The sequence below is a fragment of the Lepidochelys olivacea genome (genome assembly GCF_965140295.1).
Source record: "Lepidochelys olivacea isolate rLepOli2 genome assembly, chromosome: 4".
NCBI classification, from domain to species: domain Eukaryota; kingdom Metazoa; phylum Chordata; order Testudines; family Cheloniidae; genus Lepidochelys; species Lepidochelys olivacea.
The window spans coordinates 114416984-114440502 of record NC_140414.1 but is presented as its reverse complement, the minus strand read 5'-3'; the positions used below and the strand labels follow the sequence as shown (position 1 = coordinate 114440502).

The 23519-nt window shown below is 40.5% G+C and overlaps 1 protein-coding gene across 2 annotated transcripts in view; it reads right to left on the bottom strand.

Moving 5' to 3' along the window:
- PPARGC1A (PPARG coactivator 1 alpha) overlaps nt 1–23519 on the bottom strand; it is a 502323-nt gene that overhangs the window by 52018 nt on the left and 426786 nt on the right. For both annotated transcript variants that reach the window (XM_084626598.1, XM_084626599.1), the window contains exon 2: nt 19560–19739. In XM_084626598.1, the coding sequence (XP_084482724.1) occupies nt 19560–19739 (180 nt within the window). The remainder of the gene's footprint in view (nt 1–19559; nt 19740–23519) is intronic.

Here is a 23519-nt window from a genome sequence, read left to right as displayed (position 1 = left end):
TAGAAATACCTCTTTGGAATATAAATGTTCAACACAGAGCAGCAAAGAGCAAACCAAAAGATACCATTCCCCTGCCACTCCCTCACCCTCCCTTGCATCCCTCAGGAAAAAAAATTTGGTTTATTACATTTTGTTAAGAAATTAAAATGTACTTTTGTTTACTGTTTTTAAACTCACTGGCCAAAGTTTTCAAAAGGGATTTCTGCTTTTGGGTGCCTCAGTTTTGGGGGGGGCTCAAACTCAGGTACCTTAAAGGGGGTGAGTTTCGTAAAGCACTAAGCGCCTGCTCTCTGAAAATCAGGCCCCCTGAAGGTGGCTCAAGCTGGGCACCCAAAAGCACTAATCACTTTTGAAAATCTTGGCCACTTTTCTGCACTGACCACTAAGCACCTCCATCATGCATAATCCAAACGCCACAGCAAAGACCACCTCCAAAGCACAGCACAGATATTCTCAGCCCTTATGTTCATTTGACCCTACTAGCAAAAGACTGAGAAGTATGATTACAAATGCAGCCATGCAACATTAAGAAGAGAAAAAGAAGAATACCATGACTAGTATTCCCTGTTGCTGCTTCACCTCTCAGCACCTCTGGACACAGTCTGCTCTATTGTTGTTGGTAGCCACTGCATGAGGAACCTGCCCAAGATTCAGAACAGCACAAATGCCTCTAAACAATTTCCTATTCCCTCCCTTTCGCCTGGAGCTTTATGCTGGAAAACAATGGCAGCACTAGAGAGATTGCCAAAAACTGCAGTGTCAAATGGAACCTTATTCAGACATGTATTTTAGCATGTTTTCCAGTAAGGCTGGTTTTCCAGTAAGGCTGGTTTTACTACAATTTTCAAAGTACGCCACACGTACGTAACTGAAAGATGTAAAACACTTGAGTGAGTTCAGCATATGGAGCAAAACTAAACCAGGAACCAGAGCTATGAAGCTGAGGAACAGATTCTTCCCATACTGGCATCAATATCTGCTTCTTTGGCCAGATGACTTGTTCAACTGCTGTGGAGCTGGTTGAGGCCATCCTTAGATATATTTTTTCTTTAAGGGTGAGAAAGGTGTTTGCTCTTAAGCAGTGGTGGAAATCACAGGTTCCTCACAAGATATATATGCAGTGCCTTTACATGCTAAAGCAGAGCGGCGTAACATAGCCATATGTCTTGCAACTGTCATTAAAACCAACCATACATCTTCATTTGGGAAGCAAGTTTTTCTCTGTGAGTCAGGAGTTAAGTTCACTGCCTCTCTGTCAAATAAACAACATGTTCATTGTCACTAGGCTGCTGAGCAAGCCCTGCTTTTGACAATATGCATTCAGTTTTATTCATCTATTTCTCAAGCCTTTCCTTCATAATCACATAGGGAAACGTTAATCCATCTACATTATTATATATTATTATTACTATTATTAACATTTTTATCTAAAACAAACTTAAAAAAGACATAAAGGGTAACAAGAAAACATTCTACAAATACATTAGAAGCAAGAGGAAGACCAAGGATAGGGCCTACTCATTGAGTAAATGAGTGGGGGAAAACAATAACAGAAAACGTGGAAATGGCAGAAGTGCTAAATGACTTTTTTGTTTCAGTTTTCAGCAAAAAGGTTAGTAGCGACTGGACGTCTAACATGGTGAATGCCACTGAACATGAGGTAGGATCAGTGGCTAAAATAGGGAAAGAACAAGTTAAAAATTATTAGACAAGTTAGATGTCTTCAAGTTGGCAGGGCCTGATGAAATGCACCCTAGAATACTCAAGGAGCTGATGGGGGAGCTATCTGAGTCATTAGCGATTATCTTTGAGAAGTCATGGAAGATGGGAGAGATTCTAGGGACAGGAAGAGGGAAAATATAGTGCCCATTTATAAAAAGGGAAATAAGAACAACCTGGGGAATTATAGACCAGTCAGCTTAACTTCAGTAGCCAGAAAAATAATGGAGCAACTAATTAAGCAATCAATTTGCAAACACCTAATAAGATAATAAGGTGATAAGTAACAGTCAGCATGGATTTGTCAAGAACAAATCATGTTGTCACAGTAACAAGCCTCGTGGAAAAGGGGGAAGTGGTAAATGTGGTATATCTTGACTTTAGTATGGCTTTTGATACTGTCTCGCATGACCTTCTTATAAACAAACTAGGGAAATACAACCTAGATGGACCTACTATAAGGTGGCTGCATGGAGCTACTATAAGGGGTGCATCACTGGTTGGAAAACCATTCCCAGAGAGTAGTTATCAGTGGTTCACAGTCAAGCTGGAAGGGCATATTGAGAGGGGTCCAGCAGGGATCAGTTCTGCATCTGGTTCTGTTAAATATTGTCATCAATTATTTAGATAATGACATAGAGAGTACACTTACAAAGTTTGCAGATGATACCAAGCTGGGAGGGGTTGCAAGTGCTTTGGAGGCTAGGATTAAAATTAAAAATGATCTGCACAAACTGGAGAAATGGTCTGAAGTAACTAGGATGAAATTCAATAAAGACAAATGCAAAATATTCGATTTGGGAATAAACAAATCAGTTGCACCCATACAAAATGGGAAACGATTGCCTAAGAAGGGATCTGGGGGTCATAGTGGATCACAAGCTAAATATGAGTCAAAAAAGCAAACATTGTTCTGGGATGTGTTAGCAGGAGTGTTGTAAGCAAGGCACTAGAAGTAATTCTTCTGCTCTACTTCACCCTAATTAGGTGTCAACTAGAGTATTGTGTCCAATTCTGGGCACCACATTTCAGGAAAGATGAGGACAAATTGGAGAAAGTCCAGAGAAGAGCAACACAAATGATTAAAGGTCTAGAAAATATACCCTATGAGGAAAGATTGAATAAATTAGGTTTGTTTAGTCTGGAGAAGAGAAGACTGAGAGGTCAGGGTGCTTAAGCACTGAAATAAATTGCCCAAGGAAATTGTAGAATATATACAGTGTTGATTCCATTGTTGGCTTTGCAGAAGTGAGTTTGCCAACGGGACTTAAATTAGGAGAGGATAGTGGGTTGACCCGCAACTCCACAGTTGAGAGAGCAATTCATGCATCGGGGGTAGCATGAACAAGTCACTGAGATATTTGTATGAGAGATGAACATTGGGGATGGCATTACTGGCAGAGAAGAAGAAAGGGAGAAGGGCAGGCATGTAGGGAGGGGCCGAGTACCGTATGGTCTTAAAAGTGAGCAAAGACATTACTAAAAGACTATAGAAATTAACATATTAAAAACCCACAGGGGAATAGGCTATAGTAAAAAGACAAATTGGTGAGTATCCTCACACAATGACATTTTCTGGAGGGATAGGGAAGAACAAGGTGTTTAAATGGGGCCTCCCATTTTATGTAATTTACTTTGGGAAGACTAGTAAGCATTCACACACATAAGCAAATGTTTGAGGTAGAGAAAGGTAGGTGTCGGGTAAACTTACGGTCGGTGGAAACTTCATACAGTAGAGCTTCACCTAGAGGTTCCCATGTTACAGTAAACTGAGTAGGGAAAGCTTTTATTTTGGGATTAGGATAATCTTTAAAATACAGAATGCTAAAAAGAATTACAACAATGGTAGCCTCTGTGCATCCTCATCTTCTGCCACGACTTCAGGTTTGGGCTCTGTTTCTTGAGAGTATCATGTGGAGCAACTGCAAGACCAGCCACTTCCAGAGACAGAAAATAATGCTTGCATTACTGCCAACTCCTCCTTTCATTCCTCTTGATACCTTTGTATTGAATTTTTCTTTTTGCTAATTAGCAGCAAAGCAACTAGCTTTTTGTTCATTCTGGGATAGTTTTAACACTTCTAGATGAAAGATTAGCTAGTTAGTAACCCTAAGCCCCAGCACCTTGGTTAACAAATTGACTCTTGATAGTCCTGCATTTGAAGAGCAACTGAGGGATGAATGGTGGCCTACCATGCATAACTCCTTATAAAGTGATACACTCAGCAAAAGTCACCCTGGAAGTTATGAGAGGACAGACAAATTAGTGACGAAGAAAACTTCCTTGGGACATGGAAAGGAGTGGAAGACTTCCACAAAGGTATTTGTGAGATATCAGTTACAGTGAATAGGAATCAGTGTGAAGAATCATGCCACTAATGCTGGCAGCCGATTGAGTCCTGTTGTTTTTCCTTGTTTGAAAGGTGCATCAGAGATAGACTAGATAGTGTGCGTTTATGGATGCAAGAAGGTTAAAGATAAGATATAATCTAACCAAATCACAGAATGCAATTTGGAAAGATGCTCAAAGTTATGGAGTCTGGTTGAAGGATTAATAGGCTTGTCAGATAACAGTCAGGCTAGCTGCATGTTGATGTAAGACTACAGTTACTGGGCTCCAGAAGGAGGAAAATCTGGTGAAGTGGCTGCAGTCCTTCATTATTTGCTGATATTCTGGTTACAAGACCAGCAAGGCTACCTACACATATCAGAGGTTGCACCAAGTGTTCAGAAAGTAGCAGGTGGATGTATTTCCAGAATTCTTGGTGTGTAGAAGCTTGGCACTGGAAGATGTGTTTGTTTTTGGTTGTTTGTTTGTTTTTACATCCAACAATCTGAGAGGATTCAAGCATTTAATTAGCAGTCAGCAAGGTTTTGTACCTTTTCTTTCCATTCCCATTAACACTATGAATCCTCTGCTAATGCAGACAAGTATACTATTATGACGGACTGTTGCCCCACCATGGGGTATTTTGCCAAGATCTCATTTATGAGGAAGGTCTGGCTTATCATTTAGCAGTTACGAAGTTAAAAGCGGTATCATTTTAGGGCTGTGTGAGGTGCTTGCAGTAAAAACTGAAACCATGCAAAACTTCTCTGATTTCTAGTCTGATTATAAACACAAAACTCATTCCTTGAAAAGTTTGCAAACCTTTCAAGCAGAGCTGGGCTGATTTGTGCATGGCTTCTCTATGAAATACAGTGGCGTCTGATGAATTTTGCTTTTGATTTTTGAGGTCAGTCACACTCAAAATTGAGGCTGACACTGGAGGGTGGCAGTCCATCAGGGTTGAAACTGAATGCCTGGACAAATGCCTGCAGTGTGAAACTGGTCAGTTTCAACAAAGTTCTAGTAGCATTACCCTTTCTGAAGATGGAATGTATCAGGATGCAATGGGGCTATTCTGGTTCTAAAGAAACAACAGATGATCCTGTCACACACTGAGAACTTGGGGGTGCTCTGGACAAGAGATGGAAGGGGCTGAGTTTTTTTTTTTCTTGTTTGTTTACATTAGCTTTTAAATTTCTTCTTTTTGGTGTGGAGGAGGGGAGATGGGGAAAACTCAGGGCAAACCAATTGGTTGTCCCCATTACAAAAGCAATGGATGGGCCAGGAGTGCTATTGCAGGATATCATCCCTTTTGCTGACTCAGTGAAGAAATGCATTTGTCATTCAAAGACAAATTAAAAAGGGCATGGATGACGCTACATAGATGTACAGACTCAGTTATCAGTCAGGTACAGGCAGCATCCAGTTACCTCCAAGCACATTTAAAAATCTCTTTTGGTGTATGTGGACAGAATGTCTTTGTCAAAATTTCAGTCTGAGCAAATATTGCAAAGCGATTTAATGCAGGGAGGATTTGTCCCTGCAGAGATTGACACAAATTCCTTTTGGGATGGGGCAGCCACCCCAACTGTATAACTGAGGGATTGCCAGGAGACAGAATTAGGAAAAGTGGAAGATAGCACTGTGGCCTAATGTAAACTCTTAAATCTGCTGTACACATAGCAGCAGCACTGATACACAATAAATTGCTATCTATCACTGCACTCCCAAAAGCAAGTACTGGAAGGGACAAAAAGCGTGGATGGATTTTTGCACATCCTTATGCATTCTGGTCAGAAAAGTGGCTAATACACAGGAGTTCTGCTACACAGTTAAGTATCCTATTGATAGACAACAAATTACAATAATTAGTGGAAATATTTTTTTAGTGGAAATATGGTAAAATCAGGTGAAGGCCACATCAGTAAACACAAGTGGGTCTCCCAGTGCCTGATATATGTTAGTGGTACCACTTAGGATTTTGAGATGGCAACGTTTCGGAATGCTACCATTCGGACTGATAGAAGAACTCATTATTCACAAAAACATGTCAAGGATGGGGCAGGGACCATCTATTTTATGTTTTTGTACACTTTCCAACACAGTGGGCCCCGATCCCTGATGATGGCCCTTAGGCACTACCACTACAAAATAAACAATAATGTCTTCAAGAAAAAAAAGAGTATGCTCTGACATCTTAATCGAGCAAGTGTGGTGGCAGACCAGTGACAAGAGTGCCTTAACAAAGAACCAAAAGTAACCTTAAGTAACTATATGAATTTTTTAGGGAGCTGAGTCACTGCTGATGATTTTAAGGGCTAAATACACAAGAGAGTAATGTGCTGCCAATATTCTAACGGAGAGATCCCACCCTAAATGAAGTATTACATAAGATTTAGCAATATCAAAGATACAATGAACTCCATCCAAGGCAGAGAAATCATCCTTATCTTCCCATCATCCATCTGTTGGCAGAATTTTAAAAAGAGGCTCTTGGGGTCTCCTCCATGGCTCAACACACAAATTAAGTAATCAAAGGCAAGGCAGGGATGATTAACTAACAAGAGCCCCTCCAGGCCATCACTGGCACAGGTTTATTTCACCCAGATGTTGTTCACCTATCTGAGACTGATAATGACAGTCTCAGATTGGATTTACAGAAAAACATAGATAATAAGGTGCTGGTCTGTGAAGCTCTACACTGCGCCAGAGGAAGCAGAGCTGTTTTGTAATGTTACCCTCTATTTTGAAATGTTATCCTCTCCACCTGAGAGACTTCTTCCTGCAAATGGGAGGTCTGGTCTCCAGCAACATTGAACTGACCTTTTATATGCAAGACCGGGATCAACAGCAAAGAAATTACAAGGGATGGCAATACTAAAATCATGTGCAAGCAAAAGCAGATTGACACCCTTTAGTTAGAAAGGGATGTGATTTGCAAATGGAAAGCTCTGTGGTGTTAGAACTGAACATTTTCACACCTATCAGAAAACCAATGAATTTTGGCTTTTCTCCAGATATAATGGGGTGAAAAACTGGCAGCATTTTCCCCAAATCATCCTGCTAATGAAAGCAGTACATTTTGTTTATCTACACTTCCTCCACCTCCACCTATTCCTGGGAGAGAGGAGTAAGGGGGAGAGAGGGAATTAAGCAAAGTCTAAAGAAGAAAAAGAGAAAACCTCTGAAGGATTGTAGATCCTCTTCCATACAACGTTCCAGTTCTTACGAGTCACATGCCACTTTGCTCCTTTTGTAAGTCCCCAATTCCCTGTGGACTAGTGGAATGCCCTGCAAGGCAGTTCCAGTCAAAGGTCTGCTATGCTCTACAGCCATGCACTTAGCTTTCTGTTTACTAAAGCTGTTGGAAGTTACACTATCTGCACAATTCTCTATAAAGTAAATGACCAAGTCAAAGATTGTGCGAGATATCCCACTAGTTCACCTTTCAAAGAATAGACAGCCTACCAGAATGGGCAAAATAGGACCCATGGAAATTGAGGGTATCCCAGTGAAATGTGTCTTTGCTTAATGTAAAAGCCAAGTGCATATGAAGGATAAACAATGGAGAAAACTGGCAGCATAGCAGAACTGGAACCTGGAGACTTCCTAGAAGTAAAATATTTATTAACGCGTCACCCCATTATATCAAAAATACCTGTGTTTCACTCTGGGTCAAGAGAACTTTCAGTCATCGCTTGATTGTTCAGCCTTGCATTAGCTCCCAGTGTTTTCTCCAAGGTCAACATTATGGTGGTAAGTACCACTTCACCAAAGTAAGTTATCTTGTCTCAGTGACTGGCTTGCGAAAGGTCTGTCAGTTTTTGAGGCTCAGAAGGCAGCTTGGAAGGAGAGTGAATTATTTCCTTCTCAGAGATCAGCCTACTTGGGGGTAGTTTTTAGCACACCCCAGAGTCCTGTCAGGGATGTCCTCTTAACAGCTCACTGGGGAAGTTGGATGCCATCAGCCAAATAGCTCTTTCAGATGCTGGTAAGCACTATTTTTCTTAGAAATCATTCCATGAGTCAGGACACATTCTCTCCACTTTCAGATTAAGTAGACCCCACAGAAGGGAGACCTACAAGCCACGTATCACTCCCTATATTGGTGTAAAGACATGATGAATGTCTGCAGAGAACCCTCAAGGAGCAGCTGTTACTGCAGACAAAAGTCATCAGGTGTGGGAAGTTCTCTGTGTCCCCTTTCAGCACACAGATCCAGGTCTGTCAGGGATTCAGCCCTCCTCATCAAATTCCATGAGATATGAGTGGTAAATTTGGCCTTTTTAGTCTTCATGGACTGGTGATAATCCATTCAGACAGCTCAATGGTGGTTTCATAAATCAGTAAGCAGAGCAATACCAGGAAAATGAGGCTAGCATGTGGGTTCCTCACAGAAAAAACTCTATTCAGATAGGCCAATCCAAAACAAAATCCAAAATCTGGGGGACTTTTTGGTGCCTTAAAAACCAAAACATGACTGAGGTGTGGCAAAACCCCAAACCAACAGCCACACAGGCTCATCCCTATCACAAACTGCAAATTAATATCCCCATTATGAAATAAGGCTGCTCTTGTCTGAGTTTCAGCAGACAAAATGTATTCAAAGCCATTTCCTATACACTCTATAGGGCTTGATTTCCAGAGGGGCCTACACCTGCCCTCCCCTGATGCATACACACGTGTTCCCAGTGGGGTTCTGTACATGAAAATTCTAACTCCTGCAAGTTCCATTGTTATATGTCACTTACAAACCACAGGCATTAGTACACAGAAAATATATACATGCATTTGTGCACGCACAAAACTGCATATGCACAACTGGAAGCTAGAGCCTGAAAATCAGGCCCAGAGCACTCAAACCCCAACACTGACTTCAACTGGAGTTGTAGGTATTCAGAATGTTTTAAAATAAGCCCCTTCATATTCTGTACAGCTAAGGTTTTAGTCAAGGATTTTTAATGTGTAATTATTAGAGTCATTAGGGAAAGCTGTTGCTTGTATGAATTATTTATTTAAAGGATTCACTGTATGAAGTCAACACCAAATCTCTCTTCCTATACAACTTTGCTCTCAGCAAACCCTTACACACTTATAATAGGTTAGTGGTATTGTGGGAAAACAAAATATCCTACATTAAGCCTAACCATGATTTTCATCCTCCTTTAATAGCATGGGCCTGAGTTAATGTTACATGAGATGGGGCAGAAGGAAAAGAGCATATCAGGGTTAAGTTGTAGCATTTAGTAGCAATTAGCATTGATGTGCGGTAGGAAAATAGCAACAAAATAATAATAAAAGGATACCCTAGAAATACAAACCATTTGGGGGGGAAAAGATGAACAGTTTAGCCAATTAGCATTTGCCTAAGTAAATCAAACTTTTTTTTTTAAACAGGGAGAAAAAGAGAAAAGCCACACAGCAATATTTACTTCTGAACATCAATGACTGCGTATCCTACAAAAGGAAATGCTACCTTCCCACTTTTTGTGACCCTCTCTGCAATTCTAGGGAAAAATGTTTAGTTCAACATTATCGTAAGCCAGAATATGGCTCTATTTATGTGACAAGTTGACAACATACAATTTCATGCTTGTTGAACTGATCTGTGTTATATATTCAGTGTGAATATTATGAAGTCTCACCATTATAAATATGAAACAGTATACGCCTATTCAAAGTAACTCCAGCAGTGGCAATTTATGGCTTGGCTGTTTGTGTGCTGATGAAGTCCAAAAGCCACCCTAAGAAGCTGCATCTCACTAAAACAGATGTGCAGTGTGACTGTGACCAAAACGGATTTACGATGACCTATGTGAAAGGAGGCTAATATATTTTTGTCTGTATGGCAACTGACACCAGTTTGTATTTAGGTATGTGACTGGTGGGAACACAGTGGAACACTGTGTTCTTAAGAGCCTCTTAACACAGGCCAAGCCATTTGTCTGCCAGTATTTTACCACTGTTCTGGGTGAACATTATTTTCCCCTGTTGCAAAAGGGGCATGCTTAGGCTGAGTAAAGATACGGTGAGTTCTCAAAACCTTGGCCACTCCAATTGAAATGTTGGGCAGTGCAACGGAATGTACGCATAACAGGATTGTGCGGCTGATCGTGTGCCCTTTCTTGATCACATGCCTCGGAATGGTACAAGGCCACTAAGCCATCAAACAATAAGCTCTCAAAGGAATTGGTTTTTTTTCATTTTGCGGGTTCTTTTTGCCTGAAGGTTTCAACTAATTTACAAGGACTTACTTCAACAGAGGCAAATTTGGACTAGTACAGAACAGCACAGTTTGTTCAGTTGGGAAAGAGAACGAAGAAATAATGCACCTTGCTGAAGCAAGATATAGCAAATTTGCATAAACACTTCCCAATAACATAGGAGCTGCTTGGAACAAAATAAATTGTACTTACGCTTGAGAGTTTTTAAACCCAAGCAAACTTTGTGGTGGATTATAGCTTACACACACCTGCCATACAGATGTAATGTTGTTTCTGAGACACACTTATTTAGTAGACTCAGAGTTCCAACGGTATGCAGTATTACCCATTAATCTCATTCTTAACTCTCTTATTAATGTGTTATACAACTCAAGCCAAAGATATTTGTAAAGGTAAACATATTTGCATAACGTATTTGACATTGCTACATTACCTGCTATTTTTCCCTATATCCTCTCTTCTGTTCCATTGGAACTGAGGGTCTTTCTCCTAGTTTAAATTTTTTTTATTATAGCATTGTTATCTTTTATTATTATTATAAAGTTCCTATCCCAAATCTGCATCTTCTACCTTTTATGTTTATTGTTGTACTAAACCTACAATGTTGTCTGTTTCTCTACTAAATCTATCCTGTAACCACATACTGTACATTCATTTCTCTAGGACCTTGGTGGCTCTTATCTGCTTGCTTTTATGAGCTCTTATGAACTGCTAGGAATAGCAATTTGCAGCGCTGTTTGTAAAGCCATCTCAGTCTGAACTCAACCTTCCCCTTCTTTGTCATACAGTGATACTCTCTGCAGAGAAATCCCATTTAACATAGCAAAAATTCATTACAAGATGCATTTTAGATGGACACAAGTTGCCAAGTATGCTAGACATGTTTATAATATATAAAATATTTAACATACAGTAGTTAGAATTTTAATAAACTACATATTAGTGCACTAATGTATGTATTCATATAAGATGGTCTTTGTGTTACTCTTAGATTTACTGATATGTTGCCCACTATACATTATTGCCCAGAGCTACTTAGTTTATGTTTGCTAAGGTCTAAGACATTCTGCTATGCTGTTCACACAATCTCAATTCTTTTAAGTACTTTGATAAGCTTTATTCTGCCATTATACCATCTAGAACATTAAACACAATGTTTAAGTTCTATGTTAAATCACAATCAGTTCCTATTAACTGTTCCAAGCTCCCCATTTTTATCAACAGTTACTTTATTAAATCCTTAATAATATAGATGGAATAGTTAGTTAATTTGTGTGTTGAGCCATGGATGTTAATTTGTAAACATAATAACATACTGCAATCATTTGCATAATAGCATTTTAATCTTTTTAGTAAAAGCTGTAATTCCCTACAAAGTACACTGCAGTAGAAACTAAGTGACTATTGGTAATAATAAAAAAGGCCTTAAAATTCTGATCCTATTATAGTGTTGGAACATACCCAAACTGCTTCCATAATCTCTGAAATGTTACTGTTCTCTGATTTAGGTGTCTGTGTCAAGAATAAAAATGAAGTATAACTGGTAGCAGTAGACTATTTCCTAAATGTAATTTAGTATTCACTAAGCACCAGCACTTTGCAAATAGCTCTGAGGCTTTCCTTCAAAGTTCAGAGCTCTAGTTATGCATATTGTGTGAGGTACACCATGCAGCTCACCTCTAGACTCTGTTGTGCTGAATAGATGGCTATGATAAATCATTCTGAATTGGCACTGAAGGGCATCAGCCATCAAGGATTTGACTACTATGTCTTTTTTCCCCAAGATTATATCTCCTTGAACTGCCTGCCTTGGGCTACTAGTTTTGGAGAAAATTAAAAAGTGGTAAAAATTCTGGAAGAGGCCAGTTCAAAAAAATCTATAGAGGTTCAGTCTCTGGAAACCCATTAACACCAGTCACAAGACTGGCAAAGAAAACACTGGTGGTTGTTTAAAAGTCAGGCCAAGTCATTTTACGTAAGATCTGGTAATTCATTAATCAATCTGGCTACAAACCTTCAATGAATAACTTGCAGTAGTAACAAAGACTGGCAGCACCACCGAAGATTAGAGTATATAACCTGAACCAATGCAAATTACCCTCCTGGTGTTAAAAGCCCCCCATCATCTTCTTCATGGAAACCATTCCAAATGGATAAGCAGTCATTTATCTTCATAAATTTCTCCTTTGCCAAGAACAACAGAGTATGCAATTCATTGTGAATTTCTTTCTCACTCCCTCATTCTCACTGCTTGTAATACAGCATTTTTGGCAGCCCACAGTGAAACACTGTCGCCTATTCAGGTCTCCAAATATATAACACAGAGCACACTCCTGAAAGTAACTTTGACTACTCTGAACAATTAAAAAGAAACAAACAACTCTTTAAAAATAGAGAATTGCATTTAAAAACAAAACAAAACAAAAACCAGCAATTAAATTCAGGGGAAGGCCAAGAAATTCAGGTCTTATTAAATCTGTTTAAAAGTGAAAAATATTTTGTCAGAACACCATACTTGAAAATTCTTTTTGACACTACGCTGCTAAATTAGACTTTAATTGGCTGTTGTCTAGCTATATTTTCTCTTTTTAGATGACTTCCACTGATCTATTTGTGAATGGTGCAGACAGCGTATACTTACCTTTGCGCACCTCTATCCTCTGTATAATGCTGTCCACTCTTCATAAATAATTTAAAATATGACTAGCCTTATACAGGGTACAGTATATTTGAAATGCACCTCAGGAGGTAACAATTTTCATCTCCCGAGGAAGAACACAAAAAAGCCTTCTAATTCACATTACTCAAAGATCTACAGATCTCCACATGTTACATAGTAATGACTTTAAGAATTGAAACCAGTTTATTTTTTTGTAAAAGGGCAGCAGAATCAGTTTTGTACAAATATAATTTTTGAAGGTCTGATCCTTTCCAAAAGCAAATCACAAAAGTGAATGAGAACGAAAGCCATCTACCTAACCAGTACACACAACCAGTTAACTATTTACTTGCATGAGCTTATGTCAATAGACAGTGCTCTTAGGGGTAAAAACTCCCTTAACATACATCTCCAATGATCAGAATCTCAGGCAATGAAAATCAGGGAAGAAAATAGAGGTAGCCAGGCTAAGAATAGAAAAAAAAAATAATAAATGTACAACACTGATAAAGAACATGCAACATCAGTGTAACAGTAAGGCCTTAATTCACCACTGTGTTCCTCCAATTTCATGCCAGTGTAAAACCAGTTGCACCGGGATACAAATGGAGTACTGTAGTGATGAATCAGAAATATCTATTCTATAACAGTACCGTCAATTTTCACATCACATTTAGATTGTTATCTCTCATTAGATTTAGACTGTAGATTCATCATATTTAAACTGAAAACTCTTCAGGGCAAAGACTGTCTCTTAATCTATGTTTGCACACTGTCTAGTACATGTGGATCATGTTTTCAGTTGGTCCCTAACTGCTACCATAATACATTCATAAACTGATAATTATTCCTACAATACTCAATTTTCAAAAAGGCAATTCACTAATTTTTAGAAGGAAAATGCCTTTAATAGGCTTCAGTTTTCAGTTTGAGACAGAAGTGCAGAGTATTCACCCTCTGAAACACAAGCCCCATTAAAGATGCCTCAGGCTGGGCACCCAAAATTTCGTAAGTCCCTTTTGCAAATATAGGCCCTCACCTAGACAGTGCCATAAGCAATGCATTGGTAACTCAAAGGAGAGAGTGGTTCACTTAAGGTTAGGTTTTCAATTATTGTTGTGCTGCTTGTACTTTCGATCTTTTGTTTGCAATTCCATTTTGAACAAATTTGGAATATATTTCATGTTTTCATAGCAGTCAGCTCTCAGATAGAGGCTTTAAGGCTTCTAAAACATATTGCCCCAGGATGATTAAGATACAATTATATTTTCTTTAAAAAGACAGAGCTGAAATGCCAAAGCTAATCAATATAGAAAAATCTAGAAATTAACAAACAAGAGACTAGGTAGAGCTTCCATTCTCTGCGCTAACACAAATAGTTTGTCTCAGAGCATCACCAAGATAATCCCCAGAGAAAGGACACATCTTTTATTGTTCTTGAGCACCCTCAGTTGTCTCATTAAGGAGCAGTAGAGACAAGAAATAGTGCTACATATATATATATATACACACACAGCTACATAATGGAGAACAGGGATAGGGGTTAAAGTTTGGAAAAAGCTGGCCCAAAAAGAAGGGTGAGTTTTCTATTATTCAGTTTGGATAGCCTGATTACGACTGCCTACCCTGTAAGAAAACAACTCCTTTATTCCCCTCTTTCCTAGAACTAACTAATGACAAAGAACGGTAGTGGTGGAAATTATTAATGTGATACCAAAATATAGAATATTAGTAACCTTCGATCAGGTTCCCAGAAACTATATAGAGACCCTCCCCTTCTCCATAGCCTTTGTTGCATGTAGTTTAGCACAGGCTTATACACACAATGGATAATATTGTGACTAGTCATGAATACTAAACTGGGAGGAGTGGTGATACTAAACTGGGAGGAGTGGTTGATACGCTGGAGGGCAGGGATAGGATACAGAGGGACCTAGACAAAATGGAGGATTGGGCCAAAAGAAATCTGATGAGGTTCAATAAGGATACGTGCAGAGTCCTGCACTTAGGACGGAAGAACCCAATGCACAGCTACAGACTAGGGACCGAATGGCTAGGCAGCAGTTCTGCGGAAAAGGACCTAGGGGTGACGGTGGACGAGAAGCTGGATATGAGTCAGCAGTGTGCCCTTGTTGCCAAGAAGGCCAATGGCATTTTGGGATGTATAAGTAGGGGCATAGCGAGCAGATCGAGGGACGTGATCGTCCCCCTCTATTCGACATTGGTGAGGCCTCATCTGGAGTACTGTGTCCAGTTTTGGGCCCCACTCTACAAGAAGGATGTGGATAAATTGGAGAGAGTCCAGCGAAGGCCAACAAAAATGATTAGGGGTCTGGAACACATGACTTATGAGGAGAGGCTGAGGGAACTGGGATTGTTTAGTCTGCAGAAGAGAAGAATGAGGGGGGATTTGATAGCTGCTTTCAACTACCTGAGAGGTGGTTCCAGAGAGGATGGTTCTAGACTATTCTCCTTGGTAGAAGAGGACAGGACAAGGAGTAATGGTCTCAAGTTGCAGTGGGGGAGGTTTAGGTTGGATATTAGGAAAAAATTCTTCACTAGGGGGTGGTGAAACACTGGAATGCATTACCTAGGGAGGTGGTAGAATCTCCTTCCTTAGAAGTTTTTAAGGTCAGGCTTGACAAAGCCCTGGCTGGGATGATTTAATTGGGGATTGGTCCTGCTTTGAGCAGGGGGTTGGACTAGATGACCTCCTGAGGTCCCTTCCAACCCTGATATTCTATGATTCTATGAATAGTTGTGTGATAACAGTGAAACTGCAGATGAACTCTTAGGCCCAGAATTTTAAAGGTATTTAGGTGGTGTTGTGCTCAGCCTTGGTATGTCTAACTGATTTAGGAGCCCAAGTCTCATTTCCAAAAGTGATTTAGGAACTTAGGAGCCTAAATATCATAGACTGTCAATGGGATTTTGGTTCCTAAGTGCCTACATCCCTTTTGAAAATGAGATGCAGGTTCCGAAATCCATAAGGCATAGCAATGCTGAACGTAGCAATACCTGAATAACGTTGAAAATCTGGGTCTTAGCCTACTCTGCATACTTGCAAGAATGCAGGAAGAATTCTGGCACTTGCCATTCCAGGCCTAAAGGCTAGGTGTCAGAGGCGTATTAGTGCTGCCAACAATATCTCATGGCCCAAGGGGGGGCCTAGCAGCGTGTGTCAGGACCCTGCCTACATTTGAGAACTGGAAGCAGCTAGACCCAGCATAGGAAGAGCGTCCACTGCACTTTTCAAGTCTCTTGTAATTGCAGCCCTTTTGATGTAATCCTCCCACCTCTGTCTACACTCAGGTAGGACATATGCAGACTAATGAGACTGTGACTTTAAACCCCAATGCCACATGATAGACCAATGGTTGTCCCTACTGTTGTGCACCAACTAAGTCAGTTTAAATATAATAAATGACAGACTGAATATAGTGTTGCCCTTATGCGACAATATGGCAAAGTGCTATTGGACAACAATCTGCTCCTCAGAGGAAGTAGTCTTTGAGCCAAAGCGTGCCCTCATTGACTTCAGTGCAATCTGTAATTCAAGTCAGTGAAGTCCCTGAAGTCTGAAGGGTGGCATTTGAGTAAATGATGGCAGAATTTGTCTGCTAGGGAAGATGGAAAACACTTCTCATCCAAATCTCGGTTTCTGACAATGTTAGTTGCTGCCTCACAATGCACTTCCCTAGATGTATTCCATCTATCTCTTTCTACTGAACCCTGGTGGGCTACACTTTCAAATACACCTTAATATGACTGACTTTAAATGCCACGTGATGGACCAATGTCTTGATATTGCTGTGCACCAACCAAGACAGTTTAAACCTCATGTATTTATCCCCGTGTTTGTATAACATTTTGATCTTCAGGAATGGAATCAGCATACAAAATAAATGACAATTTTATCCTTTATAAGTTTGGCCATTGATTCAGCAAGATACTTAAGAACATCCCTGACTTTAAGGCATGAGCAGTCTCATTGGGAATGAATTCCCATTGGAATTAAATGTATTAAAGTTACTCACACACTTAAGTAATTGCAAAATCAGGATCTTAATTTTTAGAAGACTAAATCATAAGAACATAAGAACGGCCATACTGGGTCAGACCAAAGGTCCATCTAGCCCGGTATCCTTTCCTCCAACAGTGGCCAATGCCAGGTGCCCCAGAGGGAATAAGCAGAACAGGAAGCCATCAAGTGATTCATCCTGTGTCGCCCAATCCCAGCTTCTGGCAAACAGAGGAGAGGGACACCAACCCTGTCCATCCTGGCTAATAGCCATTGATGGACCTATCTTCCATGAATTTATCTAGTTCTTTTTTGAACCCTGTATAGTTCTGGCCTTCACAACATCCTCTGGCAAGGAGTTCCACAGATTGACCATGTGTTGTGTGAAAAAATACTTCCTTTTGTTTGTTTTAAACCTGCTGCCTATTAATTTCAGTTAGTGACCTCAAGTTCTTGTGTTATGAGAAGGAGTAAATAACTCTTCCTTATTTACTTTCTCCACACCAGTCATGATTTTATAGACCTCTATCATATCCCCCCTTAGTCGTCTCTTTTCCAAGCTGAAAAGTCCCAGTCTTATTAATCTCTCCTCATATGGCAGATGCTCCATACTCCTAATCATTTTTGTTGCCCTTTTCTGAACCTTTTTCAATTACAATATATCTTTTTTGAGATGTGACGAGCACGTCTGCACACAGTATTCAAGATGTGGGCATACCATGGATTTATATACAGGCAATATGATATTTTCTGTCTTATTATCTATCCCTTTCTTAGTGATTCCGAACATTATGTTCATTTTTTGACTGCACGTTGAGTGGATGTTTTCAGAGAACTATCCACAATGACTCCAAGATCTCTTTCTTGAGTGGCAACAGCTAATTTCGACCCCATCATTTTATATATATAGTGGAGATCATGTTTCTAATGTGCATTACTTTGCATTTATCAACACTGAATATAATCCTTTGCTGATTTTACTTCAGCCAATGAAAGAGGTCTATACATTTGGTTTTTAGTGATTTATTTGGAAGCAGAAGTTCTAACTCATTAATTCTCTGATATAACCCAATTTAACCTTGCTTACAAATGTTATTAACTCCTTCCCATACTGACCTATAAGAATACTATAATAGAGCAGCCCAATTACTTGATTATAACATGTGTCACTTACTTACTATGACTGAAACTTAAGCACAAGACACAACATTTTGAAGTTTCACAAAACTTCAGAATACAGAATGTTTCAAAAAATTTCCCTTGGAGACAGAGAACGGGCTTCTGCTCCACTTACACTGGTTTTATACTACTATAATCCTATAGACTTGAAGTAAATTACTCCTGAATTACACCAGTGTGAATGATAGAAAGACCAGACTCAGAGGGCCAGTTTCTGCTCTCAGTGACATCAGTGTTCATCCAGAGTAAGTTAATTTGCTGCAGTTGAGTTATGCCAGCATAAGTAATAGCTGATTTTGGCTCAGAGTATTTCATAAAGTCTGTATTTCACCTCCAAATGCATTTTACCTTATTGAAGCATTTAGTATTTGACAGGTATTAAATTTAACAGTCTTTATTCTGGGGATTCCCCCAAGTAAGTGGACCAGGAATGCTTCTGGTCTGTGATCATCTGTGATCTGCTAGGCAGAGGTGAAGCAGGGGTGATAGCTTATTGTTGCCCAAGGTCTTCCTGCCAGCTATCAAATGTACTATTGCCCAATTTCCAAGCCAGAGGATGATCTACTGCATTTACTACCATCTAGGAGGAAAGAAGATTAGGGTTCAAGAGGGGCATGGTTGTCTGAGAATTAAGCAGTGGAGAATCTTGAGGTCTTACACAGGAAAGGAGAATTAGTGGTTGAGGCAAAGAGGGCATAGCCCATCTCTTATATACCTTGACCCCCACAGCAGTATTTTAAAGAGGGCATTTAAATCTCTCCTGAAATCCCTCAGTTCTCTCCTTAAGACTGCCCTCTGCCATTATGTCTATAAAACACACATAAGTGACTAGTCAGTTGGCGTGCTATGACCACTGCTTATTATGCTAATCAGAATAATCTGACTCTGATGCTGTGCTCCCCACAGTCTGTTTGTTGCATTCACCTATGGTCTCATCTTGTACTTAGAGTGGAAGGACTTTTCGATATGTGCATATCACATAGCACAATTGGGGCCTGTTTGGGACCTGTAGGTGTAATAATAATTACTAACCTATAAAATATTAAAGAGCCATCAATCGATGCTGTATTCCACTGCGTTTGTTTCTGCGAAATGAACGTGGAAGACGACAAACAGGTTTCAACTTTTGTTTTTCTTTGCAACAGACTATTTTGCAATATCTCAGTGTTATGCCATAGTGTAACCTGGTATCTCTTCAGCACTTTCATTCCAGAAATCAGAATTCCACTTAATTCTTTCCAAGCATTTCTTCTCTCCAGATAACAGGTCTGGTTTTGATCATGAGGATTAAGGGTGTCAGAGGGAGGCTATAACAGACGTCACAGCTGTACTTCAGCATCTATTGGCTCTTTTTTATTAGAAGATTGTCATTCCACCTGGTAAAAACATGAAGCAACCTGAAATATACTTTTGCATCCACTTCCCTTACCTCGAATATATTTGATGATTCATTGCTGTACTGATTGGTAATGATTTCTGATTGGTCGCTGTACCACTTGAGTCCACCCAGAAAACCGTCTGCATCCAAGTCATTCACATCTAGTTCAGAGAGGTCAAGTTCTGGGAGATCTGGGCAAAGAGGCTGGTCTTCACCAACCAGAGCAGCACACTGCAGGGAGAAGTACAGAAACACACACTTTCATTAATCACCAGAATGTGTTAACCATAACTGCATGGATGAGAATTAAGCCTTGATTAAGTCACTCACTTCCACAAAGCAGGTCACTAGAGTTAATCTCATTTTTAGAAAGACACACTGAGTGTTAGATTGTGACTAGCCTGCACAGGTGAGCAAAGTGGTCACTACTTTTTTCTTTATCCTTTTTCTTCTGCGCCCTGGAGTGTCTAGCATCTGCAGCATTAGAAATCCAAACAAGGACTGCCAAGACTCTTTTCTGTCCCGGCCAGCAGAAAGGAATCAGCGCGGGTGGGAGTGAATGGGTAACCAACTGGTCAGTGTGTTTTATGCATCCTCCTCTATGCCCAAACCACAGAAGATGTGAGTCTGTTACAGCTGCCAGCTATACAGACTAGATCTGCACCTCAAGCTGTAGAGGTTCATGCTTTCAGCTCTATATGGCCTTGGTTTAATCCCTTGGGTCAGTCAAGATGTTGACGGCCACATGTACTGCACCCTGTTGAAGGATACAGCAGTAGGTGCTACACTGTTCACTTCCCAAAGCTCCCGGAGACACTGTGCCTGCCTGCCACAGGTCATGCACGTCTATACCCATGTACCAAAGGCTCTGGCTTATCAGCACCCTCAGGGGCTGCACAGATTTTAACAACCTAGTTCTAAAATACTGTCCTCATAGTAAGCAAATCATGAAGTGTACCTCATGCCCCTGCCAAGTGCTATAGCAGTCATGGTTAGTTTATGGGGTCTTCCAACCTGTGGCTGTGCTGGTTGTACGTGTGTACACTGCTGTGTCTAAGAGACTTACGGTCTGTAAGCAGCAGTGATCTCAGAAGCACCAAGAGGGAGCTTTCCTCTGGCCTGCCCAGTCAGCACAATGCTACACTTGTCCCAGCCTCCTGTCATTGCTGGGGAAATTCATCGTAGAGCAGAGGCAACATTTAAGCCCAGTATTAAGGGACTAAGGGGAGGGGACTAAAGTGTGTGGCCCTTCTTCGCTAGTGTGAATGTCGTCCTTTGCATACCTTAGAAATAGAGTACAGACCAGCAGAATATCAATTTCATTAATATATACCCAGAATATTTTCTTTAGTATGTCAGGATCAGTCATTTTAGGTATCAATGGAGGGCAAAAAAAAATACACACTTTCATACTATGTTTCTACCCTAAAACAGAAACTTTAATTCAAAAATACCACCTGAACCATTTTTTCATTATTAACAGAAACCAGGAAATACACAATTGAAGTCCACACCTTCAGTGATAACCAATGGTGTAGCTCCTTTCACTGCTGCCCCATATACATCATTGGAAAGAAAGGTGGAGAGTTCTTCTGTACAGAGGCAACTGGCAGTTCCAGCAATTAAGTGGTTAAAAGCCATAACAAAGCCAGTTGAGAATGGGTTTTCACCATTGCCTTTAATTGATTGTTTCTAGCTTTATCAGTTTGTGTTAATGGTAAGGATGGACCAAACAGAAAATCCAGACCTCAGAAACTCTTGGACTCCAGTTAGCTGATTGGGCAATTTGAATGATCTACTAGGTTCAACTCTGAACAAAGTCAGTCCCAGAAGTACCACCATCTAAAAAGGTAGGTTTGTAGGGCAATAACTTTACCATGCCCACTGATGTGGATGACTCACTATTTGTTATGCTGCTCTTGAAAATGCTGCCTTTTGCAGTGATATGAGAGAGCTGAAGTTATGTTTAAATAAAATAAATTTCATAGAGATTTTTGTAGCTAGGAATCTTTGTAAGTCTACACTGCATGGGCTATATGCAGCAGCATAATGGTGAGCAACACTCTGGGAACCAGGAACAGAGTCAGCAGACTCAGTCCAGCTGCTAAAGGCTATAATTTACCATGCAACTTCCCAGAGCCAGCTCTAGGATTTTTGCCATCCCGCTTTTTTTTCATGCCCTCCCTTGCCCCCGGCTCCGCCCCTTCCTGATCCCTTCCCCAAATTCCAGGTCCCGCCTCCTCCCCCAGGCGTGCTGCATTTCCCCCCCTTTGCTTCCTGCGGCTCCCCCGCCCCCCGCAACCCTCCACCCTAGCTCACCTTCGCTCCGCCTGTTCCCCTGAACAAGCCGCCGCTTCACTTCTCCCCCCTCTGTCTCAGGCAAGGGAGAGGTAGCGCATTCAGGGGAGCAGGCAGAGTGGATGTGAGCGAGGGTGGGGGAGGGAGCGCAGGAAGTAAGGGGGGCACAGGGGTAGAGGAACGGCTCCCCGCCCCAGCTCACCTCCGCTCCACCACCCCCGAGCACGCCGCCGCTCGGCTTCTCCTCCCTCCCAGGCTTGCTGCTTCGCGCAGCAAGCCTGGGAGGAAGGGAGGGGGGTGAAGCAGTGCGGCGCGCTCAGGGGAGCAGGCGGAAGCGGAGCAGATGCGAGCTGGGGTGGCGGGGGTTCATTTCTAGGGGCAGCATGGCCAGCGCCGGAATGCCCCCCCTAGAAATGTGCTGCCCCAAGCACCTGCTTGTTTTGCTGGTGCCTAGAGCCGGCTCTGCAACTTCCACTAGTCTATCAGGATACTACAAGACAATTATACAATAGGCCAAGGGGCAAAGGAACCTAGGGAATACAAGGGGAGCCTTTGAAATATCAATTGCTTTTCTTCCGGTTATTTAAGAGGGCTTGGAACTTCAACAGGCCAAGGCCTTGCTTAGGTGAAATTTTGTACAATGAAATTTACTTCTTTTTATTTTGGCCACAGAAAAACTGCAAAGAAAAAGAAATTAAAAAGCTTCCCCATTTTCTAGCACTGACATAACCTTCCAGCAGCAATCTTATAATGCCAAGATGACCTTTTTTTGATGCACAGATGAAATCTGTGATCTCATTAAAGGATAATCTAGTTTTTGACTGAAAAGGTAGATTCTCAGCATCATTCCCAGGTTTGTGTTGTGGAGGTCACTGGCTTAAAACTGATGCCGTAGACTTCTAAAGTATCCTGCTGATCTGTTACTACTTTCGTTTGTAAAAATAGCTTCACTCTGTACATCACCTACTTAAACATCTTAGGGCTGTAGTAATATGCATTGTGAAAGTCCTGCAATGGGCATTCTAAGCAATATAAACAGCTGTGTAAAAAATGTCCATTGCAGCTTTCATTTGTCTATAATGACGGCAATGTCACTTAAAAAATGTAACAGCTGAAATGAAGTACACATGCTCTTGCCAATGTTGACATGATAATAAAATCAATGTTTCTGAATATGGCATTATGCTTCTAATCTGAGACACATTAGTAGCAAGTGTTCCTGTTATTAATTTATATTTGGCTTTTGGATGATGTCAGGTTTAACACTCCAAGTCCTATAATTGTCCTCATCTGACATGTTGATATTTACTCTTTGCCTTTACATCTGTAACAGGTGTGCCTGCATTGCCATAACACATTTCACTGTCTTTTCACAGGTATGACAGTTATTTCACAACTATATCCTTAATTTTATAATAAGATTTAAGAGGATAGAGTAGTTGCTAAACACAAAAGGTTAATTATTGTGTATTATTTCACCCCAACAGACTTTTTTTTCTTTGTTAGGGAGCAAACAATAAATTACCTTAACTGCACTGATGATAATGAATCATTATAATTAAGTATAATTCTTCTTTAACCTTTTAGATGTCTTTGTGCCTTTGAAGGTAAATTAAAAAAAAAGAAAGACTGGACTTGTGCCACATTAATTATATTAACGTAAAAATAATCTTTGTATTTTTAATAAGTTTGTTGAAACAGCAAGGGGATGAA